Consider the following 23,556-nt stretch of genomic DNA (forward strand, 5'->3'; position numbering starts at 1 on the left):
TTCTCCTAAAAAACCTTTTTGGAAAATTTTGATTCAGTTTTACTTTTGGATCCGGTTCTATGTTAAATTACTGCCATTATCATTACAAACCCAGCATAACACATAACAGTTTGGTTCTTTAGTAGTTGTATGATACCCAGATGTATCAGTTCCTTGTTATTATGTAAGGTCATTTATATATGTTCAGTTATTCTCTAACAATTGGTGAACAGTTCTGTTTTATTTCTCCTTTTATCGCAGAGGATTCGCCCATGACTCTAATATTTTCATCTGTAATAAAAAAGAAGGTGATGATGTCTTTCGATGCCCATATTTATTAAATAACCATAAAGGAAATGATTACCTATTCACCTTTTGAGCAAATTACTCCTGTGTTCCCCATAGCACTGCAACCTGTATTTGGAAACTTGTTTGTTTGCATTGGTTTATTTAGTTGTATGGCCCATCAATTTCACATTTGCTTGTTATTGCATTCCAATTTGTTTTCACTAGCTTAGCTCATATCTGTGTTGCCCTAGGTCCATACCATGAAACAACTGTACTGTTAGTATTTTAAAACAATAATGTGAGAGTTCACTTATTCTAAAGTTGATTACCTGGTTGCGATAATGTTAAGAAGAATGATAAAACATAGTAGTCTAACTCATATGCTGACATCATCTCAAGCACTTAAGGTGTTTAAAACAGTATCTTTCACTATGATAATGAAACATTTGAAAAACAACTGGACAGTGTGAGGCTGAGCAATCCTGCATGTAAGTGTGAAGATTAGGAAATTTGCTGTATTTTGCACTGAAATTCACCTTTCTGTCTTTCTACTTATTCATTTCTTTCCTCTGCCCTAGAAAATCTAGAAGCACCAACAAGATTTGCAATGCAAGCTAGAGGTGAGATTCACTTCACCTAGCCATTAAATGGCCATCTTGTCTATGCTCGGAATTTCGGCTCCCTCTAGAGACACTGGTGAGAGCTCGGTACCTGCAGGGTATCACCTGCCTTCTGATGGGGCTTTTCAAAGTCTCTCCCCTTGCCTACAGAGAGCCTTGTTAACTAGCATCTGCATTCTGCAGTAAACAGGTACTTTAAATAAGTCAGAGTAATGAAATAATACAGAATACACAGCACAGCCTTGTAGGACAGACATTTATTAGAGTTATGAAATTTCTGGGGATAATCTTTACCTTAAAGACTACAATTTGTACACTTGCTTACAAAGATGATGCCCGATCACAATATTTTTTTTAAGTTTACTATAAAGGGCGGAATGATAAATACTGTAGGAGGTTAATGAAGAATTGTGCCATGTGTACACACATATAGTGGCAGCAATTTGCTGAAATATAGATAGGAAGGTACAGACTTGTTCCTTCAACAGTCCATAAAGCATCTAAAACATTATTTTGCAACATCTGAATACCAAAACCAAAAAATAAAATAGCCACAACAGATCAGGAATGATATAACAGGACTCTTATTCATGTGCCTAACAAACAAAACTGAGTATTAGCAAGTCACTCTGAGTTCTGATTCTCAGAGAATAGGTGCTAAACATACACTCTAGACTAGACACTCCTGCAGTTTTGTCACAACAGCACCAAAAGATGAGATTTCAAGTGATGGGAAATTAATTCATTCCATCTGGAATATTTTCTAAAGTTTAATTACCACTACATTTGTAAGGAAGTTGGCTGATGGTACCTCAGTATCTATACATTCAAGGTGCATTTCTTAGTCAATGCCAGCAGTGCTACTCAGGTAGCCCAAATTCTAAGCCACCAAACCTTGGCTATCTGGCCAGCCTTTCTCTCTACCCTGAATTAGGTAAACCCATTGAAAAGAGAAATTAGATAGATGTCATAGCATTGTTATAAGATGAACAGCAAGCTACTTGTGAACGCAGGATTGGCTTCAGGTTTCCAAGAGTTTTGCCTTTTTTTAGGCTCACAGACATTGAAACTGTACTTCCAGTGCACAAAGCTACTTTCTTAAAACAGGAAGACCTTTAAAGTACATGCCTTCACTTCCTCAAAATTCTGGCTTTGGTTTGCGTAGCGCAGAATGAGAGCACAGCCTCTAACAATTACCCATCTCTGTCTTTACACTTGGGTTCTCACCTCAACCAAATACATTGGTCGGGAAAATTCTGTTTTCTTTTAGTTTGCTATTAAACATATACTAACTAGACAAGACAGACAGAAATAAGTACAGCAGTGGACAATTCTCCAGCATACATTAGCAGCATATAGCAACGTATAGCTTGTAGATACTAATAATATATTAGATTCGTGCATACTAATACTGATGTTGTTGTATCAATGGATAATCAGGAATGGCAGCAGCAGAACAGATATTCTCCACTTTTATTCAATGCTTCTCTTGTTTTTCTTTTAGCCTGTCAACAAGTATTTGCATCTGTTTTCACATGCAATACTTATGACCAGACTTCGGGCAAGCACTTGAACACTGTGATACACCTCCAAATGAAGATTCCAGAGCCTTTGATATTATTCCGTCACTGGCAAATGCAGAGTTGTGAAAAATATTTGAGCAAGATACCATATGTAAATTGTGTCTTCTAAGGAAATTATCAAACACTTATATGAAGAGATGTATTTTGTGCTTTGCTCACACTGCTTGTATGGACAGTACAAGAGCACTTCTAAAAACAAATTTGTAAGATTACTGCCTTGTCATTTTATTGTCATGGGTTACTATGTACATGGGCCAACCCTGAAAATATTACCAGTTTTGTCCAAAATAATTAAAACAATCTGATTTAATGTCAGTATGCACTAGTTTTTATACATCTATGCATTTATAAATAATTGAATTAATTGAATACGCCAAATATTGAGATTATTTAACCACAAATACTAATTTACTGCCCAAGGGACTTAGGGAATTATTTCACCTCCTTTTGCTTGATTATTGCATCACTTTTCCGTACGCCATTAAACAGGGGCTAAACCTTCAAGATGGATACAATACCTGTATTTCAACATGCCTTTTCATACTATTTTCATATTCTTTGTGATAAAAGAAGTAAGGGCGAAGCATTATTATTGTGATATATATTTTTGAGAAAAAAAAAAGAAATAGGTGCAAAACTTTTCATACATTGTAAATTTAAGGAAACTTACCCAATTGATTGAATACCATTTCTATAAGATTTGATAAAGTAATTTTTCCTTCCTTGCCTAGTGACATCAACCCAACCACCTTCATTGTCTAGGATGCCATAATGGATGGCAGCTTTACAAATACTGGATTGCTGAAAAACAAAGTGGGAAAAACAATTCCATAGCAGACAAAATACTATTTTCCATTGTAATTTAATGGGAAAAATTCAGTTTTTTTATTACAGTCATAAGCTTCTGTCACTAAACCTAGTAGATAGCCCCTTAAGTTTGATGTGGTCAGGATAGGTACTCTCTCAAATGAAGAAAACATCATTTTGCCTTATTCAGAGACAAAACAGACTCCTTCACTGTAGCTGTTACTTCCCATACTTTCTTTCAGTTCTACATAGTGATACAGCACAATATAGGTATAGAACTGCACACTTTCAGCTAGGCATTAAGTTCACACAAGTAGAACTGTCGTATTAAAGTAGTTTATACGATTATACCCACAGATTGCTCTATTTTTCCTTAAGCTTAAACTCTGGACATCTAGACACACAAATTCTATTTCTGTGCAACTATTAGCAGTATGAAGTATATCCAGACAGCATATGCAGAACAGTAGAGGCAAACTTAGATAGTCTGATGCAACCTTAAACATTTGCTGTAGGATTTTATTTTTGGTGAACACTGTTTTCTTCAAAATTCATTCTTCATACTATTTTAGCTAGTATTCCAATGAAAAATATATCTTATTAAATATTCTATTGGTAAAATAATCCAATTAAAAATGTTTACCATTTCATAATGTACACTTCCAATTACTTTGGCTTTGCTATCCAAACAGCCAGCAGGACATTCATATCTGGGAAAATAAAATACAATCTGGTCTTACAAAAATATAGCTCTGGATTACAAAAATGGAAAATATTTCAGCTCACATACAAATATAGCCTTTTAAAATAATCTCAAGATGACAACTGTAAAATCTACCATACCTATTGCAAGTTGTTCCTTTGCACTGATCTCTCAGCCTTACTTCACATGAAACAATCTGAGCTAAAATAAACAAAAAGCAATTTCACTGTAATGAATTTGATACTACATAATTCAAATTTGTTGACTACTTGCAAATCAGGTAAATTCCTTACACATTTGCTGTGTGCTTATTACTTCATTTTTCTCACTGTCATCACTGCCTGTGGAGCCTGAAGGTAAATGAGTCCTCAGCCGGCTTTGTGCTGTTGCATCCTGGGCTTTGGATCGCTGCCGTTCAATCTCATTGGTTTCCTCTTCTGGTTCATGGGGAGAATAAGGTCTTTCTGAACCCTCTGTTTCAGAAAATGGGCAAAAGAATAATTTCTCAGGGAGAAAAATTCTAGTTTTTGTGGAATGTAAATCCCTTGTCATGTTTTAGTATCATGGCTTTGTTCTCATAAAATGGTGGTTGAATATGCACAAGAAAGCAAGGAACTACTTCATAAGAAGCACGCAAGCTTAATAATACCTCTCATGTATCTTTCTAATGCTGACCAAAGGTAGAATTTTTCTAGCACAGACAGCACCACTGAGGTATGAAAATGCTCTTACCGCTCCTGTTTTAGCATCTTCTTTATGCCATCAGAAAAATCCATAGATCAAATGTGATGTTTCTATGAGTAGTTGAAAGAGCTTTATCAAGTTGCTAGTTAACTCATTAAAGAAGCCAGTTTCCTAAAAATGTACATCTGAAAATGAGGCCCTTTTATTCATACGTAATGTAACTGATTTCAAAATACTCGTCATTAAATCTACAATTCTTACTTAAGTAAGAACCTTAAAGAAGCTACAAGGGCACAGAGGTGGGGCTATTATGGTCCATATGAATAGATGAAGAAATATTAAAATAATAATCCTGTTTTTCAAAAATACTAACAGAAATGGATAAGTTACTTATATGAAAAATTAAACAATAAGAAATAGCAGCTTCATAATACGGTCCATTTCAATGCTATGAAGTAAGAAAGAATAAAACCATGAAAATTGTAGGGAAATAACAATCATCCTAGCTGATATTTTGTTTAATTAGCAATGTCTTCTTGTCTTGTTCTTGACTTTTGATTACAGTAATGCATATGGCTATGCCACTGAGCTAACATGTTTCTCTACAAACAAATCACTGCATAGATTTCAACTATAATTTACAGAAAGGGATATAAATAGCATACTGTCAAAGTCTATGTCTTTGTGTACTAAAAGCTCTCAATTACCACTGAAGTCAGTAGGAGTTCAGTATACTCCACTCCTTTCGGGGAGGCTCAGCCTCACATATGATAATACATAAACTCATGCATCATAATAAAGTAGGCCCCTACCAGATCTTTGCGCACATAGATAATACATTCTATTCCACTATCTTAAAGCACGATGAAGGAAGAACACAAAAGGTTAAATTTCCTTGACCACGTATAGCTGTACTGTTGAAATAGTACATACCCCTGTAACAAAGGTTTTCTCTGCAACCTCCTCCAAAACTAGGGGGACAAGCGGAACAGGGACGACCAGGTTTATAAGGAGCATGACCCCACCAGTTACCTCTGAAAAAAAAAAATCCATTAGCAAACATGAATATTAAACAATATTTAATATGTGAAAAAACAAATGGTGAAAAACAGTGGACACTTAGGCCATGATACTGTTTTGATAAACCAAATACACAAAGTTGTTGAAAAGCCCTTGAAGAAGAAACTAAATCACCACTGATGTGAGATCTTTTAAGATCAGCATTACACCATAAGACTGAATTCCTCAACTACATGAAAACAGGGATTCTCCTAAATGGAATATCCTATAGAATTTGATCTTAACTATAGGCTTCATGTTACACATTCCTTAAAGTTACAATGGGGAGGTTCATTTATTATCCGGACAAATATCACTCTACAATGAAGATCACTGAAGTTGAATGCTAATGCAGTCAGGCCAGAAAACTGAAGCTCTAGAAAATAATGAGTATTTGTGCAGCCAAAGCTGCCTTGGGAACAATACTTTACTTTGTAACAGTACAAAAAATAGAAAACTCAGACTGATTTCTTTCTGGATTATTTCCTGGATTATAAAGCACTTTGCCCGCTCAAGACATTTTTGGGTGTCAGCCTACTTACTTAGGAGAATAATTGCACACAAGATAGACTGCTTTTGGCCAAATCTGTCCCCAGATGTTCATGTTATGACACAAATTAATTGCACAACCTATTCTGCTACTTGTAGCCCAAACAACCTATGGAAAAGGAAAGACAAAGACATGTGAAAACCAAAGCTGATTAACACAAAACCAAAACTGTCTAAAGACTTCAATTATAAAACTCAAATCACAAAAGAGATGCTATATTCCCCTCTGTTATAAACATAACTGGGGTAGAAGCAACATTATTACAACTGCGAAGTGGCCATTAAGTTACATCCTTATTAGAAAGAAAAGCTTTATGTTGATACAAAAGATACGGCTCTCATTTACAATAACTGATCTTAGTATGTATTTGAACATGCAGCAAACAGCAAATATTTACAAAATATCAGCTGAAGAGCAAATTTTTGTAATTAAAATGAATGCAAAATCTTGATTTACAAGAAGTTAGGTTCCTGTGCCCTGGACTTCTCAGCGAAGTCTAAGAACCCAGAGAGATTTGGGTTGGTTAGACTGACAGAATACATAGGTGTTAGCAGTGAAAGAAAGCAACATAAACATTCACAAAGAAACTTCACGTGCCAAAAGGAATCGAGTCTATGTTAGGTAACAGGGTTTTAAATTAATATGCTTCCATATCATTGCGGTCTAATGTAGCTGTGTTCCTTTAGTCATCTGTTGAAATAATTCTCATTGCAAAAATCTCAAAATAATCTGAAAGACAAAGGCTGGGATGTTCAAAGTAGACGGATTTGACAGGTGTTAAATTTATATAGTTCAAGAGAAGTGAACTGTTTAGTTCATTCAGGATTTCAAAGGAATAGGTACTGTGAAGTTTCACTAACACAAAGCAGTATATATACTGCATGTGAATACATATATACTGCATATGATGGAAAGTTGCAATTATATAGGTATTTTTACCAAAATGGTAAATAAGAACATGGAGTTAACTGTGTCTTTAAATTAGGTATAATGGTAAAATATATTAGTAAACACAAACAGAAAATAAAAAAGTAAAAAGTAACAATTTTGAAGTTTTCTAGTAATATAAAAAAAAATGCAGAGATTTTAGTATAATCTGAGGATCATGTGCTTCCCATCCACTGAAAATATGATTGGTTCTCCTCTGAAAAAATCTAGACTACATGCATTGGATTTCAGGAGTACCAAATAAAGCAGCTTTTACACAATTTCAAAATCTTCCTGAAGTTAAAGTAATGTTATAACTGTTGCTTATTCTCATGAATTCACCTAAAAAAACTTTGTTTTTATGCGCTGTAATTTCTTCAGCATATTCCAAAATGGAAGGCCAGCAACTTGCTAGCCAGCATTGAGTAGCTTGTGCAAAGGACATAGACCAGTATCACTTAGTACTGGGTTTTGTGGGCTTTTTCCTTAAACCCTGTTAAGGAAGTGATATTTATGAGGAAGAAATCTGAAGATTTCTATGACACCCCTACTCCACGTCACCCATGTCCAATGCTTGTAATTATGAATTGTAATAAACCACAAGCCCCTTTTGTGTTTTGCACTAAGGAATGTACTGTAAGATTCATGCTATGACATTAATAAGTTGTGTGTGTCATTCAGTGACCTAACTGGAGATCTTGACTGCTCTTTTACATAGCTGACAAAAAACAAATCCACCTACATACCTGTGTGTAATGTGTACAAACAGGACCAGAACATTTATAAGGACAATATGGGTTGCATTCATGAGGATGTGGATAGGTGAAATCTCTCACTTCATCATACCATGCTTGGACATGAAATGTTGGAGGCCTATACCTACAAAAACCAGTAACAGTCTATTAGATCACTAAAAAGCTATAACTTCTATCATTTTTCCTTTAAGTAACAAGAAAATTTTGTGAAATTTCAAAAAGCATATATATTATAAAACAGTATCTTGAGCTACCTTCCCCAGTGTGCCCCCAAATTTTGTCCAATTGATGGAAGAAGGCTTGCAGGCCCATGCTCCCACAGACAAGTTTCAGCCCAGGATTCTGCAGATCTCTCCAATTCTGTATCCCATGTCTGAAGTCGAAAAAAAAAGAAAGAGCATATCTTCTTAGAAATATTTGATGGGTAGTTCATGTATTAAAAAAAAAAAAGACAACAACAACACACAAGACTGTCCATTTTTTAAGTTTCTGTAACTGGGACAGAAGACAAAAGAAAAAAAAAACGACTTTACAATTGTATGTCCCATCTGTTTTACGTAAGAAATAGAAAAGTTTTCACCAAGAAAGTTTTAATCCCCTCACAGTACTCCCTCTGGAAAACATGCAGACAAGCTGAAGTTAATAAAAGACAAATCTGAAACCGAAAGGCTTAATTCAACTTTCCAGGCTAAATCAAGTGCATTTTCTGTCTTGTGAGATTTCTTTTTAGTAATAGGCCCTTTTCTTAGCCAAAAGGGTATTATCCAACACACTTTCAACATATGGCTTTATTTCCTCTAAACCAATAGTTTATTTGAAATGAAAGTGATTTTCTCCCTCTTTTCTATAATCAGCTTTCGTTGAAATAACATACAGTGCAAACAAAAAAATGTGAGGACTAGAGTAAGGTTGTCTGTCATTGGTTTTACGGCTAGGCTGGTAAAAAAGGAGGCATTGACCACATCAGTAAAAGGAAGAGATTTCTGTCTATAAAGGCACACTTACTTAGAAAAAGTTAAATACACAAATTATGGATTATTGTTTATTGCAATATCCCGTAAGGGATATGGAAGAATAGGCAGGGCAAAGGCAAATGCAAGTTTCTCTCATCTTTCAAAAGTATACTTTTCTGGCACTCCTCCTGTGAAATTATTATACGATGTTGTATATGCATTGTTTTTACTGTTTTAAGCAAGGGTTTATTCAAAGTGGTCCTTTCTTAGGCCAAGCATTCATACAGCTGATTGACTTTTTCTATCTCCTGATAGTTGCAGAAATATTTTCCAGATATCTTACTGGCTTATACCAATACTCCAGTTAGGAAACTGAAATATTTCCAGAAGATAAGCGCATTTCTTGATAGAAGCACAATTATTTCATCATATGTTCAGACTAAGAGCTTCTTAGAGTGAGACTGTGTTACCTAAATAAATCAATACTTCCAAAACCAAATTCCCATGCAGACACTGGAGATTATGGCTACCAACTTCTGATACAGACTGAAGGAAAAAAATTACTAGTACAACCAAATATAGAAATATACCAAGTAATTTTCATGTGCTATAATTTATTTTTTCTAAGTTTTTGACACGCCATTTTCACCTTTTTAATCAGACTACTCATTAACAGCCCCATATGCCCTTGCTTATGCAAAATCCTGATCATATAAAGACTTCAGTATCACTCAATTTAATTCTAGAATATCTATTTCCAGTTCTGCTCTTCCATTTTGTCCATTATTATCAATGTTATCAGGTAGTAAGATATTTAAAGTGTAAATTTAGACTTCAAAACTGCAATGTTTATTCTGACAGAATTATTCTAACAATATAGTAAGGACAAAATAAAACTTTTAATCAATCTACATATGGATCCAAAACCCATTGACATTAGGAAACAGTAGGAATTTTCTATCCACCCTACCAGGCCAATAATTCAATGTCAACGCAAGAGGATTCCTTAATTTCCATAAGGCAATATTCTAATCTTTATCAGGAAGTTTTATATGGCACTTTTTGCCTACTCCTCAGTCATTCCTGACAAAACAGACCCAGAAATAGGATGTTACATGAGCCATGGTGGCAACTCTACTGTCCTTGAGAATCTGCATATGTGCACAAGACTGAATCAGACAGGAAACATGCAGAATTAATTAAGGATAAGAGGTCATAGCTTCAAGCTCATTACGAGGTAATAACCCTATTTTTTACTATGTTATAGAGATTAAATATGTCCCATTGGTGGAAATAATCCTGAGAGCCTATTTTTTATATGAGTTCCTGGTGCCTCTAATCAAAAATGTCCTAGGAAAATGAACATATTACTTAATATGGAAATAACTGTAGAACTAAGAAAACGCTGGAATCAGATTGAAATTCTGAAGTTGTCAAATAATATTTTTCAAGTTAGAATATTTATTAGTGAAGGACAAAGAGAATGAGAAACTTAAATTTGAAGCCAAAAATAAGTCTCCATGAACACAAGTTTTACAGTAACACCAGTGACCTCTAATTCATTTTAAAAATGAGCAACTTCTCAGAGTCATTTCACTTTGATGCTTGGTTTCTCTTTTTCTCAATGTTTTCACTTACTATCGCTTACAGAGAAGTAAGCCTCATCATAGTGCACTTTCCTTGGAGCAATTTCATTTACGATTCTGCTCTGGAGTCATCTAAGACAATGATATGATCAGCTTTCCTTGGTCACTGCACTTCCATGTCAATCATAATGACAAGTCTAATGACAGAAACTTGAGTCTTTGGTTCAGGTCAAATATCAAAGGGGGAAGGGTGGGAATGAAGTAATGGGAAAGTTAGAACTCAGCTCATTATAATGTAGGGAGGGTAGGGTAGGCTCAGGAAAATAAGATCCTTCCTATATGAAGAATTTTATGTTGATAGTACCTGCTTTCCTTAAACAGCCTGAACTTTGCACCATAAATTCAATACCTAGAGGATTAAAAACAAGTTTTGTTTCAACTGAAAGTTTTCCAATTTCATATCTATAATGAAAAATTTAAATTAAAAAAGATATTCTAACTAGCCCTAACCACAGGCTAGACAATTTTCATTTATTATCAAAGAAATTTTTTAAAAGAACAAATCTTTTAATTGTACTAAGAAACTCATTATTTAGCCTAATGAGAGGCACTGCTTTAATTAGCATGGTAAATTTTTACATATAAATATTGAGTTTTGCAGTATTTATTCAGTTATCAACTGTTTTTTTCTAAACGGTTCTGACAATTTTATAACACTGTAGAACAAACATGATCCTTAAAACTTCAGTAATTCATATTTTAATGCCTTTGTAAAATGTCTGAGGTACTATTTCATGGGAACTGTCTCAGAAATCAAAATTTACGCAAATATAAATATATACATATATTTTATCAAAAATATGCTACGAAATTACATAGCACAGGTTTCATACACAATTTTTATTTAGGTTGAATCATTAAAAGTTTGATGAAAAGCAATTAATAAAATATTTTATGAAGAAAATTCATCAGAAATCTGACAGTAAATGGTTGCTGCTGCATAAGGATTGAAGTCAGCAGAAAATGATACCACATCCTGTTTTTCTCTCCTATACATGTACCACTCAACCAAGTTACTTCAGAACAGTCAGCTGGTCAGGAAACTCTGTGTGTGCCATAGAAGAAAGGGCTCATTCATTTGTTTCTCAAACCTTTAACACCTAAATCCCCTAATTCTAAAGCCAGATATAAAAACTACCAGTATACCAGATATATTGCATATATAGCTAGCATAGTTTATAGTCAGAAAAGGCTGCCTATTATCCTGCCAGCCAATATTTGGTTAGACCCATTGTTTCTTTAGATGAGAAGGAGGTCATGAAGAAATATCCACCTACAACAGTACAACAAAACAGTGATTCTTCTTCATCAAGACTATGTTTGAGTTTAAATATGCTCAAATATGTAATAATGACTACTGTTGTTACTAGATCCACTACAAGCCACTTCAAGTATCTTAGTGTCAAACTGCAGTACACAGATTGTAGGTACACCAAGAAGATTAACAGGATATATTTTAATTTCTTCTTCATTTTAATTATTTAAGTATGCAGCTTTGGGTGCTATGGAATAAGTTTGGAAAAAAAACTATTACACATTCAGATGTAAAAAAAAAAAAGTGTCAGTGTAATTTCCATATAGGACACGAACGCTTTAATTGTAGTATTCATTTCTCATCAAAGCTACTGCTTCCTTAAGTGTCTATAACAGAAAGTAGAAGAGAAATAAAACCTCTTTTAAGTTACATCAGAATATAGGAAGTATTCTGGAAGAAAAGAAAAAAGGCCCAAAGAACTTCCTAGAGATGCAAGCCACTGTCTTGATTGCTAAAGACTTTCAAAAAATAATAATAAAGGGAGATAAAATGCCAATAACCTCCTACAGACAGTAAAAAAATGGTAGAAGGCATTAGAAGTCACAGTTTCCAGCTCAGGTCTCCAGCTTCTATCAAGAGAGAAGCAATCCAACACAACCCTAAATCACACTGTAGACATGCAAAAGTTTTTCTGAATCTCCACGATCATTCTCACAATTTTTAATAAAAAAGAAATTGATGTCCTAGCTTCTAATGCAATTCTCAGGAAAAGTTTATCTTAAATTCATATCTGACTACTCCAGTGACACAAAAATTTTACACAAGTTTTAATGACCTTATGCACAGGTACTGAACTTTGCAGAACAAATGAAAAATTTATAAAACAAATCTGACAGACTCCAATTCCACCTCACTACTAACACAGAAGAAATTAGCTTAAAAGTATTTTTTAAAAGGCCACTTCTGTAGTCACATGTATTTGAAACTTGAACAGTTCAAAAGCCTTTCCACTATTTTGCCAATGCACCTAATCATTCCTTTAGAGACTGGATCAAGAACAGGAATGAGCTGCATTACATGAGTGATTCTACATCTTGAGTTGTGTCCTTTTTTTCCAGCATTTAAATCAGGATATCCAAATTTCCTTCCCAAGTTGATTACTATGATTAAAGTTATATGAAGAGAAACTGAGAATATTAATTCTAAGAAATCAAAACACTGATAGATTTAAAGTGTTTGTATTCCAATCTGGCTGGATTAGCTTTAAATGGAAGGCATTTTATAATATTTGTTCTGCGCTCACATAGCGGGCTGAGACAAACACAAACAAATAAACTGTATCAATATAAAAAAACCTACCTCCCCACTGGAATAGCAATTCTTGTGTCCTTAATGGCATTTACTTGTTTTATCTACATGAAGCTTTTAGCTTCAAACAGTGAAACCATCTCCTTATGCAAAGAAAGGTATACACATGTTTTCATGTTTCATTTCGTTAAATTTAAAAGGCTTTTGTTCTCCCAGTGCTCCCTTCATCCTTAAAGCATAGTGAAGAAGAAAAGGCAAAGGAGGGAAAGCAAAAATATATGGGAAGGTTTCCAAAAGCACAGAAGATGTCCATTCAGAGCAAGTTATACAATGAAGAACAGTATATACCTGATTAGCGACTCCTTACATAACAAGAAGCTTGGCACTTAAAAAAATGCTAGAAGAATAGCAGAATACAAAGAGTCATAGCAACATAGATATTTTCCATCCTACTAGAAGCAGGCATTTCTCATGTTTTAACCATAATGTCATTAGCAATATTAAATCTCGCCACTGAAATATATAATGCACCAACATAGTTGTGATGTTTTAAAGTTCATTCAAAAAATTCTTCCATAACATTCTCCATTGTCAGCTGGTATTTTACAGATTTATACTAAGGCCTCTTCTAAAACAACTTAATGTTTTGAAATAATTGTTACAGAAAAAGATTAAAAGAAACCTCCACATAGCTATAGATAGAGATTGTATACTTGAAGTAGGGAGGATAACATTTTCAAACACAATTACATAAAAAAACCCAGAAAGTTCATTTCACCCCCCCAAAAAGATGACTGTGGTCTGTTTGAATATATGTGTACTCTGTATCTGATTCCTCAGCCACTAGTTCCCTCACTCATGCCCTAATCTGATGAGTTTTTAATGAATTTGGACTATAAGATTTCTCTTGTAAAGATGAAATACTGATGATACATAAGATGCACTTGATGCACAAGAAGATGGAAGTGCATCTAGGCAGCTGATCTGCAGGTCTGACAAGCATATTGACAGCAAAACCCTTTGATGCTACATGCAAGGTAATTCAACCTGCTGTATCATGAAAAAATATTTCTTACATTGTGGGAAATCTATATGTAGTCTATCTTTTGGACAACAGATCATCATCAGGGTTGGCTGTCTATATTGAGATAGACAGATAGATAGATGCTGAACATATCAGCTGCTCAGCAACACAAACCTACTTGATGCTATTCCTTTCATTTCACAGAACTCTGTTATGGTAGCAACAAACATAAACAGAGTTGCTAATATGTCTTAAATTGAAAAATGTCCTTCTACTTACCAAATGCTTCTTGCATTTTTTACTTTCACAAGAAGATCATTTAGTAATGCTAGTTAAGAAACCAAAGAGACGTTATGGAGCAATGGGAAGATGCTGCAGAGATGGGGAGAAACTAAACAGTTTTTAGCCCTCTCGTGCATCAGTACTCATGATGTCGCACAATGTGGTTGTAGCTACCAAAATTTGTATCTCCCCCTACCTCCTTCCCATGCAGATCATGCATTTGCATCCAACCTGTTTTATGCGTGTTTTACTCATCTGCCTCAGACACAAGAGAGAAAGACAGTTGCACCTCAACATACACTCAAGTCTAACACAATGGTTTATACTGTATCATTTCATGCTTCACAATCTCCTCAATGCCATAGTTCCTGCCACAATACAGTTGAACACAAGTTTATCACGACAAATACAGCTATCTGGGTCATAATGTACATTTTCCCAGGCCTATATAGAGGAAAATTTTCAAGATGGCCTTTGTGGGTATTTTTTTTTCTATGTCCTTTTTAACCTTCTGCATAAAAAAATAATTGTGCACCTAAACTCCAGGAAACAATGAGTTTCAGTTTTCACACATAGCTACTTGTATCTAACAACAAATTAACTTCTTTAAAACCGCAGTCCTGAAGACTGTGATTTTATCAGCTTTTTTAAGTCATGTACAGGTTTTACAAGTTCATGGGCCTGGCCTCAAATGCAATACATTTCCTTTAACAAAAGACATAGAACATGTAAGATATTAATCTTCTACATCTCAGGCTGTATGTGATATTTCATCTCTTTGAAAATTTTCTTCCATTTGAGGATGGAAAATATTATTAATGAAATGCCATTCTAGTTCAGCTAGAGACAATGACAACATCACAATGTTACATTTACTCTGTGAGCATATAGGGATTTTACATTCCTCCTGACTCACAGAGCTTATTTAGATGGTGCTAGTAGCCAACCGCTTTGGGTACTGTTACTCTGACAGCCGGAGCACAGCGTGTTCCTGTGCTCTGCACACACACATTCCTGAAGACTGCAAGCGCATGCAACATAGGACATCTAGCTTCTTATGAAGGCAAAGGAAGTTGTTCTTCCCTTCCCCCTATGGGCATGAAATTATTGCCCACTGGTCTAGCTCCAAGGGGTTGACAGATTTAAGAATCCAGACTCTCCTTTACAGAAATAAATGATGTTATTCTTATTCTAATGATTTTCCCTTTGTTTTGGTGGCATGATAGACTGGACTGAGTTTAGTTTGTTCATGACAGCATGCCTGTGCTTCGTTGAATAAACTGAAAAACTGAAATATCTGGCAGAGATTTCTGAGTGGCACGACAGTGATGATAATCATAATTTTAGAGATGCTCTGTGTGCTTCAGCTTTTCATACAAAAATTGCAAGATTCAGAATTAGCAGGGAGGAAAACAACCAAACAGGCATAACTAATATTGAATTTTCTGATATTCAAGATCAACATCTTGGAAGGCAGACTCCATCAAGCAAGCACTTATCCAACACTTAATCAAGATTCTATCTCTTAGCCTTCAACCTTGCCAAATATACACTTACTAAAACCCCTACGTCATTCAGAGATGACTTTAAGCTCAAAAGTAAAATCCTTCCTTATGACAAATGATCTGTTTTTTCTAATGAAACATACATTCAGAACAGGAGATCCAAATGCTGAAAACTAGCTTCTTAGCCATCCAAGAGGATGTGTCTTCCCCCAAAGTAAGATATCAGCACAGCCACTTCCCTTCTACTCTTACATCCTCCTGTGTGACAGAAAAGGTCTAGAATAACTTTTTACATACTATTGCTCTGAAGCATCTTCCTCCCATGGCTTAGCCATACACAAAAATGTCTAGTTCAAGGTAAATGATGCTGTAGACTTGATTTCACAAGCTATTCAGAATGATCTTCAACTGACAAGATGTCATGATCTATAGCTTAGACGCTTCTGCTACCCAAACCAGTACATCACACAGAATGGCTATCTAAACTCACAGTTGAGCTAACATGTATGGCAGGGACATTGGCTAAACCTCCAGTCCTAGCAAGCATCTACTTTTCAGTGAGAGCAGAAAATATTCAACTCTACATACTTCAGCCTTACAGTCTCATTTGGACTGCATATTTTATCTATTGTCCCCCTCTTCCAGCTTTGGAAAACAACTTGCATATCATCTTGAATCCCATGATTATTTATGCCACTTCTGCTGCATTTCTTAGCATTCACACACATCTACTGTCCAAAACATTCCCTTCCATGAAGCCAGCAGTAAGTAAACTATGTTGATCTTTTAGACTGGGATTGCAAAACTATCGCATACACCAAGACTGAACTTAGACTCAATTACGCTTTGTCTATGGCAACCATTTTTATTTAGATCAGGCACATGATTTGCCAAGAAACTCCTGATCATTCCTACTTACTGTGCTTTGGCTAACATCACAGAGCATTCTTGGAGTACAAACTGGATTCCTTTCAGATGAAACTAGGTCAGGAGCTATGCTCCAGGGGTGTACCTAATGCTAATAGGTGTGTAGTCCATGGTACCAGATTAAAACTAGTTCAAAATAAAACCATCAAAATCCATGGAGCATGAATGGCAGGTCCTTAGCACCAATTCTTTTCCTCTACAGATCTCCTTCTATCGCACCACAACACGTGCCAACACAGGCTTTGTCTTTGATGATATTCTGTGAAAACCTCGACAGCATACCATCAAAAGGCATTCGCATAGAAATGGCACTATTAGGGCTCTGCAAAACTTCCACATATGCCAGGCTAAGACCAAGGTGACAGATTAAACTGAAAGGGTAATAACAGTTACTGACTCCAGCTGCCTACTTTTCTTCTTTCCCAGAGGTTACAAGTTTTGTAGCAGGAATGTTGCATGACATACGGACCTTCTCCTGAACATCCATAGTTTACGGCATATCACATCATATAAGCCACAACTAACATCAGTTTAACTTTACAGACTGGACTACAAATTGTGGTAGTTAACCTCTGTCAACATAGCGTTCAAGTAGGGTGTTGGCTGAAACCAATGTAATGTTGATGAAGGAGCTGACATTTCAGTGAGGATACTGCAGCTCAAATTATAGCTCATCAACAGCTAAACTATGGAGATTAATCACCCCTGAGTTTAGATAGCCTCAAGCAGATATCTACATCTGAGCTAATTATCTAAATTGCCTTTATAGTTAACATAAGCAAATAAGCATCTACAGAGGGAGATTCATCTGATTATTTTATCTATCCAATTTTAATTAAAATAAACTGTCTCTTGGATAAACTTTCTCCCACTGGCTATAAAAGAGACTGGCTCAAACACAGACATCTTCACCACAGGACATCAAAAGCTTGACAATATGAATCCCACCATCTATGTTCCGTGACTGTTAAATCAAAGAGTTAATTCTCAGCTAAGGCAGGCCAGCATAAGTGAGTATCCCAATTACATCAACTGGTGTTATAACAGAACTAGCAAGCCCAGTAGCTCAAAAAGCATTTTCCAGTGAAATGTAAGAAATATAGTGGTAACATTTGAACTGGAGAGATTTTCGTATACATAAGTGGAAAAAAATCATATGGAATGGGACTATATAGAAAGAAAAAAAGGGCTAAAATTTAAACTCAGTAAAGATGGAAAAGTAAGTACAGTGGGCAACACTGAAAATAAACATTTACCATGGCATAGTATAAATACCTCATTGCTGTATACATTCTAAATATAGGGAGAGAGTGGTAAAGTAAATACCTCAGTACAGTATGGGTATTTATTTGCTTTTTAATAGAATACACCGTATTCTTTAAGACTAATGATGCTGAGAAAGAAAAAAGGAAAGATGAAACATTGGATGAGAAATGCCATGATCAAATAAGCCCTAAATACACTTAAGAAATAGAAATCAGCTACCTGGTGTCAGCACAGAATCACAAGGAGGTACAGATGGAAAAGACCTGAAGTGACTGATCTTGACTACAGTCCAGCTTCCTCCACTGAGCCAGAATAAAATCTGTATTATCCACATTTTTAATAAATTAGAATAGTTTCACAATTTTTTGGAGTTTCAACACTTTAAGAGTAAAGAGGATTTCCTTGGTATGCAACCTAGATCTCCTTCCCTGCAATGCTAGCTGATGTTTTCTTGCCAAGAAGAAAATACAAATCACTCTCTGTAACAATTTTTTTTTATTTCCCAGATTAACCAAATTCAGCTGCTTCACTCCTTCAGTCTTATTCATAAATCACATACCCTGATAATCAATTCTGCTAATCTCCTTCATTCTCACTATTGCAGCTAGACCCTTCTTAAAACATGATCATAACTGTGCATCACGTTTCAGCCAAGGTCTCACCAGTTTCACACACGGAAGTCATGCATACCTGATGGTTTACCTTTTGTGAAACACCACTGCTTCATATTATTTTGTAATTCAGTATTACCCCCACATCTTTTTTTCTGTAGTGTTACATACGTAGTTTATTCCTTGTGTTCTACTTGTTTGATTTCCTCCTTTTTCTCTACCTTGCAATTAAACTTACTATATTTCATCATGTTGATTCAAGACCATTACTTCCATTTGTCACATTCTTCTTCTAATTTTGACTGTGTTTTCTAAAACAATCACAACCTACACCCAGCTAAATGTATTCTGCAGTTTTCAAGTGTATTCTGTACTTATCCAAGTCATAAACAAAATACTGAACCAAAAGGGAAAGACTCCAACAGTGCACCACCACTTTAGCGTTCTGCCATTTTGACAGTTTTTATACCTTTATACACTGTGCTAGTTAATTTCTGGGTCAAAAAAATAGAATAGATTGGTTTGATATGATCTGTTCTTGACAGACGTTGGCAGTGTTCAGCTTGGCTTTCTGAGAAAATTAGGCTTTGGTAAGGCATTTTCATCCACATGTAGGCTTCAGAGGGAAGTCCATGGGAATTAATGATTATTAGCAAAACTGAAAAGAAAGTCACATACAGACAATGGAGATGCTTAGCTTCAGTCACCTGAGTTTGGAAATACTGGACCCAATGCTCACCTAAGGTCACCTAGATAGTATAAAGCAGAGCGAGCACAAAAACTCAAGAGTCCTGAAACACTGAAACACTGGACAAATCTCATTGAAAATATGAAAACAACCATACTAATAAGTACTAATATATCCTCTAAACACAGAGAAAGAGGATATGTAAAACCATTAAACTTTTCACTACCAAGGAAGTTAGGTATCCATTTTCTGATGGAGGAATACAGTTTGTCTACAAATAAATGGTAAGGACCTCATATGCTACCATGTGGTAGACTGGAGTTTATAGAGCTTTAACCTGGGCAGAAATCCCTGAATAGACCTTGAGGTTTCAGCAACTCTTTTGGAAAAGATTAAAAAGCAGGAAAAACTGTGGCTTTTGCCTGGAAACAGGAAAGCAGTATGAGGCCAAAAATATTGTTCCCAAACACTGAATAAATTGAACCAATTTTTGAAGCCTCTCTCTATTACAGTTTCATGTGTTTGAGGTTTTTGTGTTCAAAAAGTGAAAAACAGGAATAGGAACAAGCAGACATGACTAATCACATTTAATTTTGTGTGTACTCTAAACACATTAAAAAAACCTTGCTGGAATATTCAGGTTTCCAAGGTGTTCTGAAACAGTACATTTACTTTGCCACTTTTTAAAAACATTGCATAAAGACTTTCTATTAGAACATGACTTAAAATCATCTGTTCATTTGTATATTCTGACAGGAAAGGAAAAGAAGCAACAGTGGTGTGAAAACTGATCTTGATTTCTGCATTTTGTCCATTGTCAAAGTATAAATCACACACATTTATTACAAAGAGTATTCATAAATATTTATAGCTAAGGGTCCTTACTTCAAATCCTAATGGTGATCACCACTATAAACTAGCTGTAACTACTTGCTTTCATATAGTAGTTTTACAGATGCTACAGAATTTCCTACACTTTGAACAGGAATTACCTGCAACATCTCAAATATGCAGCAAAATCAATGTTTGCTTTTAAAAGGTGACCACTGTGATATCACTTTAGTACAATAGAAATGAATGGAAATTACTGAAAAAGATCACACATTGATTATATGTGACTTGGCATTGCTGTTAGAAATACATTTAAATACAGTCTTAAAGAAAGCAGTTGGAAAATGTATTAACGCAAGAGTTTCTAGGCATTTAGAGAGCCAACAGGGAGTTCAGGACAAATATATTATGCTACGTATCAGGCATCTTTCTTTCTTGAAACACAGCCAGAACACTGACGTAATGAGTGAAGTAACCTAATTTTAAGTACATCTGACTTCATAACGGAGTAGAAAATCATGCCTCTCAATAAGGACAGAAGATAGTCTTCTTAATGAATCATATTTTTCCGACTGTGAAAGTCACTACACTTCATGCCAAAGCTAAGGGTGAGGGCTAATATTTATAGATAAGGAGTCAAATTCATATCTAGTATTATATATAAGCAATAAATACCAATTTTTATTTCTCAATTAAAAAATCTTATATTAAAGAAGATTGCCATTCAGATGTCATGAAGATGGCAGGCTACTTGGAGTTCCTTTTATAAATCTCAGTGACTCCTTCTGTGTTCAGCCTCCACTTCGCACTTATTTCTGGTTCTGTTACTCCTGATTACCGCTCAATAATCTTTTTGATATGGGAGATGAAGAAGTTCTCTGACAGCAAAATAAGAAAGGAACAGTGTCTGTCCTATGTAGTTACTTATTTTTATTTTGGGAAAGCTCCCATAAACTTTGAGACAGTAAGCCTTTCTGCTACTTTCCACTTTCAGTTTCTTTACTTGGAGTTGCTTAGTTGTTTTTGGCATTGCATCAACAAAAGTCATAACGTGGACTTATCCACTTGCTTTCTTGGCCACTTTTGCATTGCACAATCCTCTGCTAAAAGTGCCAGAGAGAATAAGAGGATAAGTCAACGTCACTGTGCTCTTTGATGCAGTGTCAGTAGCCTTTGAGCACAGGCAAAGAAGCTGAAGCACTTCCGCCATCCTTTGAAGTGGGGCAGGGAAGTGGAAAACCAGAGGGAAAGCAGACAGGTTCACTCTGAAAGAGCTGCTATGTTTTTGGCACCCTAAGTGCTCTCCAGCCACTTAAAGGATTCCACAAACCAGAGTTCTCTGCTCAAAAGGAATGGGAATTGTTTTTAGCCAAGCGTCCCTGCAGAGTCTTGGCAAAACTGACAAGACAAGCTAAACAGAGACATGCAAGAGTTTTGTCAAAAAGGTCTAAGAATTTAAACAGGGCATTGCTGTTCAGCATAGAAAAATTCACCACAGTGTGTAAGTCCACTACCAGGCCTTTACCATTCCTCATGCAGTTTTAATTCTCCTCTACACATTGGAGCGCAGAGACTGACTCCAGCACAGGTTTCAGCTCTGTAGCCCAGTATGCTCTAGACAGAAATCTCAGCTGGGATCTGACAGGTATGCACAGAGACACTGCTAGATCCAGACTTATGCAGATTGTATGATACAAAAGCAGCACACAGTAGTCAAAAATTTATTTCAATCCCTATTCAGTCACTATGATCACATGAATAATGCTCTACTCTCATCCATGCAACAGCTGTATGTGCCAGTGGGTTCATATGATCCAAAGTCCACTGATCTCTATTCAAATACAAGATGAATTTCCCTGAGGAAGAATTCTGAAAAATCTAAGTGAGAAACTGGACCAACACACAAGATTATTCAGACCCCCAAAATATTTACAGTCATTCTTAATATCCTTCTTCTGAAGTCTTCACGAAGTTATTGAGAGTGGCAAGCCTTCTTGCCACCAAAATGTGAGGCCCCATGCAAGCCAGGGATCAGTCACAGTTTTGAAACGAATGGTATGGTATCAGATCTTCCAACACATCATTTATCACTATCAAAGTTTTCAGAAAGATAAGACCTTCCAAGGTAATATAGCAACACCAAGTAAGAAGAAAGATAAGTATTTTTTTATCCCTGTGAATAAAATACAGATCCAATACTGCTGTGAGATGCACATATATAACTGTCCATAGGAACCATGCAGCTATACCACATAAATGACTCTAGCTTGAATTTAAAAAGAGTACTTTTATAAGATTTTATTTCTCTCATAAGGTTTGCAAAATAAATCTTTATAGAAGCAAGGTATAGGCTTTGTGATGATATCCCTAGCATGTACAGGCAGGATCTGGCCAGAAGAAGACTAAAAACAAATAAATAAAAAGATTTACTTGCCCCAGAGGACACTGATGTTCTCCAATTATGGTAATTACAAAACATAGTATGTGGCCAGGTGCCAAGAAATACCAGATTGAAATAGGTTGCCATTTATCAAGCTAGGAATTTAAACACTTTTCAGTACAGCCAAGGCATATGCATGGAATGAGGCTCCCACATGAGCTATTTGACTTACTCATGTGCTTAGAAAAATATATCTACTTTTATGAATTCAAGGAAAAAATACTAAGAGAAGGCTTAAAAGAGAATTCATGATAAATTCATTAATTAAAATTGCAGATTTTATTCCAGGTTGATACTTGGTAGTTTCCAGAGTACAGGTATTTAGAATACAAAGGAACTAACATCTTCCATTTTTCATATATTTAAGAGTATTTTTAAAGTGTCAACCATGACAACTAGGAAAAAAATCTCAATTTTCATGAACACATTCAAATTTGTTAAAGTGCAACATTATCATTAAAATTATCAGAAAACGTAATAATTTTGCAAAGTCAGTCCATGATACACAAATAATACTTACAAAAAATGAAATTAAAAGGATCAAAAGATTAGAAAATTGTAGGACTATGGTGCCTAAATCAAGTATTTTGAGTTTTATCAACACTTTAAAATTTAGTAATAATTCATTAATAATGCAGTAATAAATAACTCTTCTAACTGAAGAAGGTAGAATAAGGCTTTCCATGTCAATCTAGTCTGAACAACAAACAATGTACTTATTTCCTGATTTATCATGTTACTGTTGTTTATTTGAAGCAAGAGTTTTTGCTGTATGACACTTCATGCCTTATTTAAGGGTGTTATTGATGACAGTAGTGTGTATAAGGTTCTAAGTAGTGTCTAAAGTTAGTGATTTGCCAAATGA

At 35.3% G+C, this 23,556-nt stretch overlaps 1 protein-coding gene across 3 annotated transcripts in view; it reads right to left on the minus strand.

The window, feature by feature from the left end:
* CRISPLD1 (cysteine rich secretory protein LCCL domain containing 1) overlaps nt 1-23,556 on the minus strand; it is a 42,308-nt gene that overhangs the window by 11,750 nt on the left and 7,002 nt on the right. For 2 of the 3 annotated variants that reach the window (XM_064507374.1, XM_026115250.2), the window contains 8 exons: nt 8,210-8,328; nt 7,947-8,079; nt 6,266-6,381; nt 5,598-5,698; nt 4,274-4,453; nt 4,121-4,181; nt 3,921-3,987; nt 3,141-3,271 (listed from right to left, as the gene is read on the minus strand). In XM_064507374.1, coding sequence (XP_064363444.1) covers nt 3,141-3,271; nt 3,921-3,987; nt 4,121-4,181; nt 4,274-4,453; nt 5,598-5,698; nt 6,266-6,381; nt 7,947-8,079; nt 8,210-8,328 — 908 coding nt within the window. Of the gene's footprint in view, nt 1-1,126; nt 2,516-3,140; nt 3,272-3,920; nt 3,988-4,120; nt 4,182-4,273; nt 4,454-5,597; nt 5,699-6,265; nt 6,382-7,946; nt 8,080-8,209; nt 8,329-23,556 lie in introns of those variants that run through there. The other variant, XM_064507376.1, reaches the window with a different exon arrangement.

Source organism: Dromaius novaehollandiae, chromosome 2 (assembly GCF_036370855.1).
Source record: "Dromaius novaehollandiae isolate bDroNov1 chromosome 2, bDroNov1.hap1, whole genome shotgun sequence".
Lineage (NCBI taxonomy): Eukaryota > Metazoa > Chordata > Aves > Casuariiformes > Dromaiidae > Dromaius > Dromaius novaehollandiae.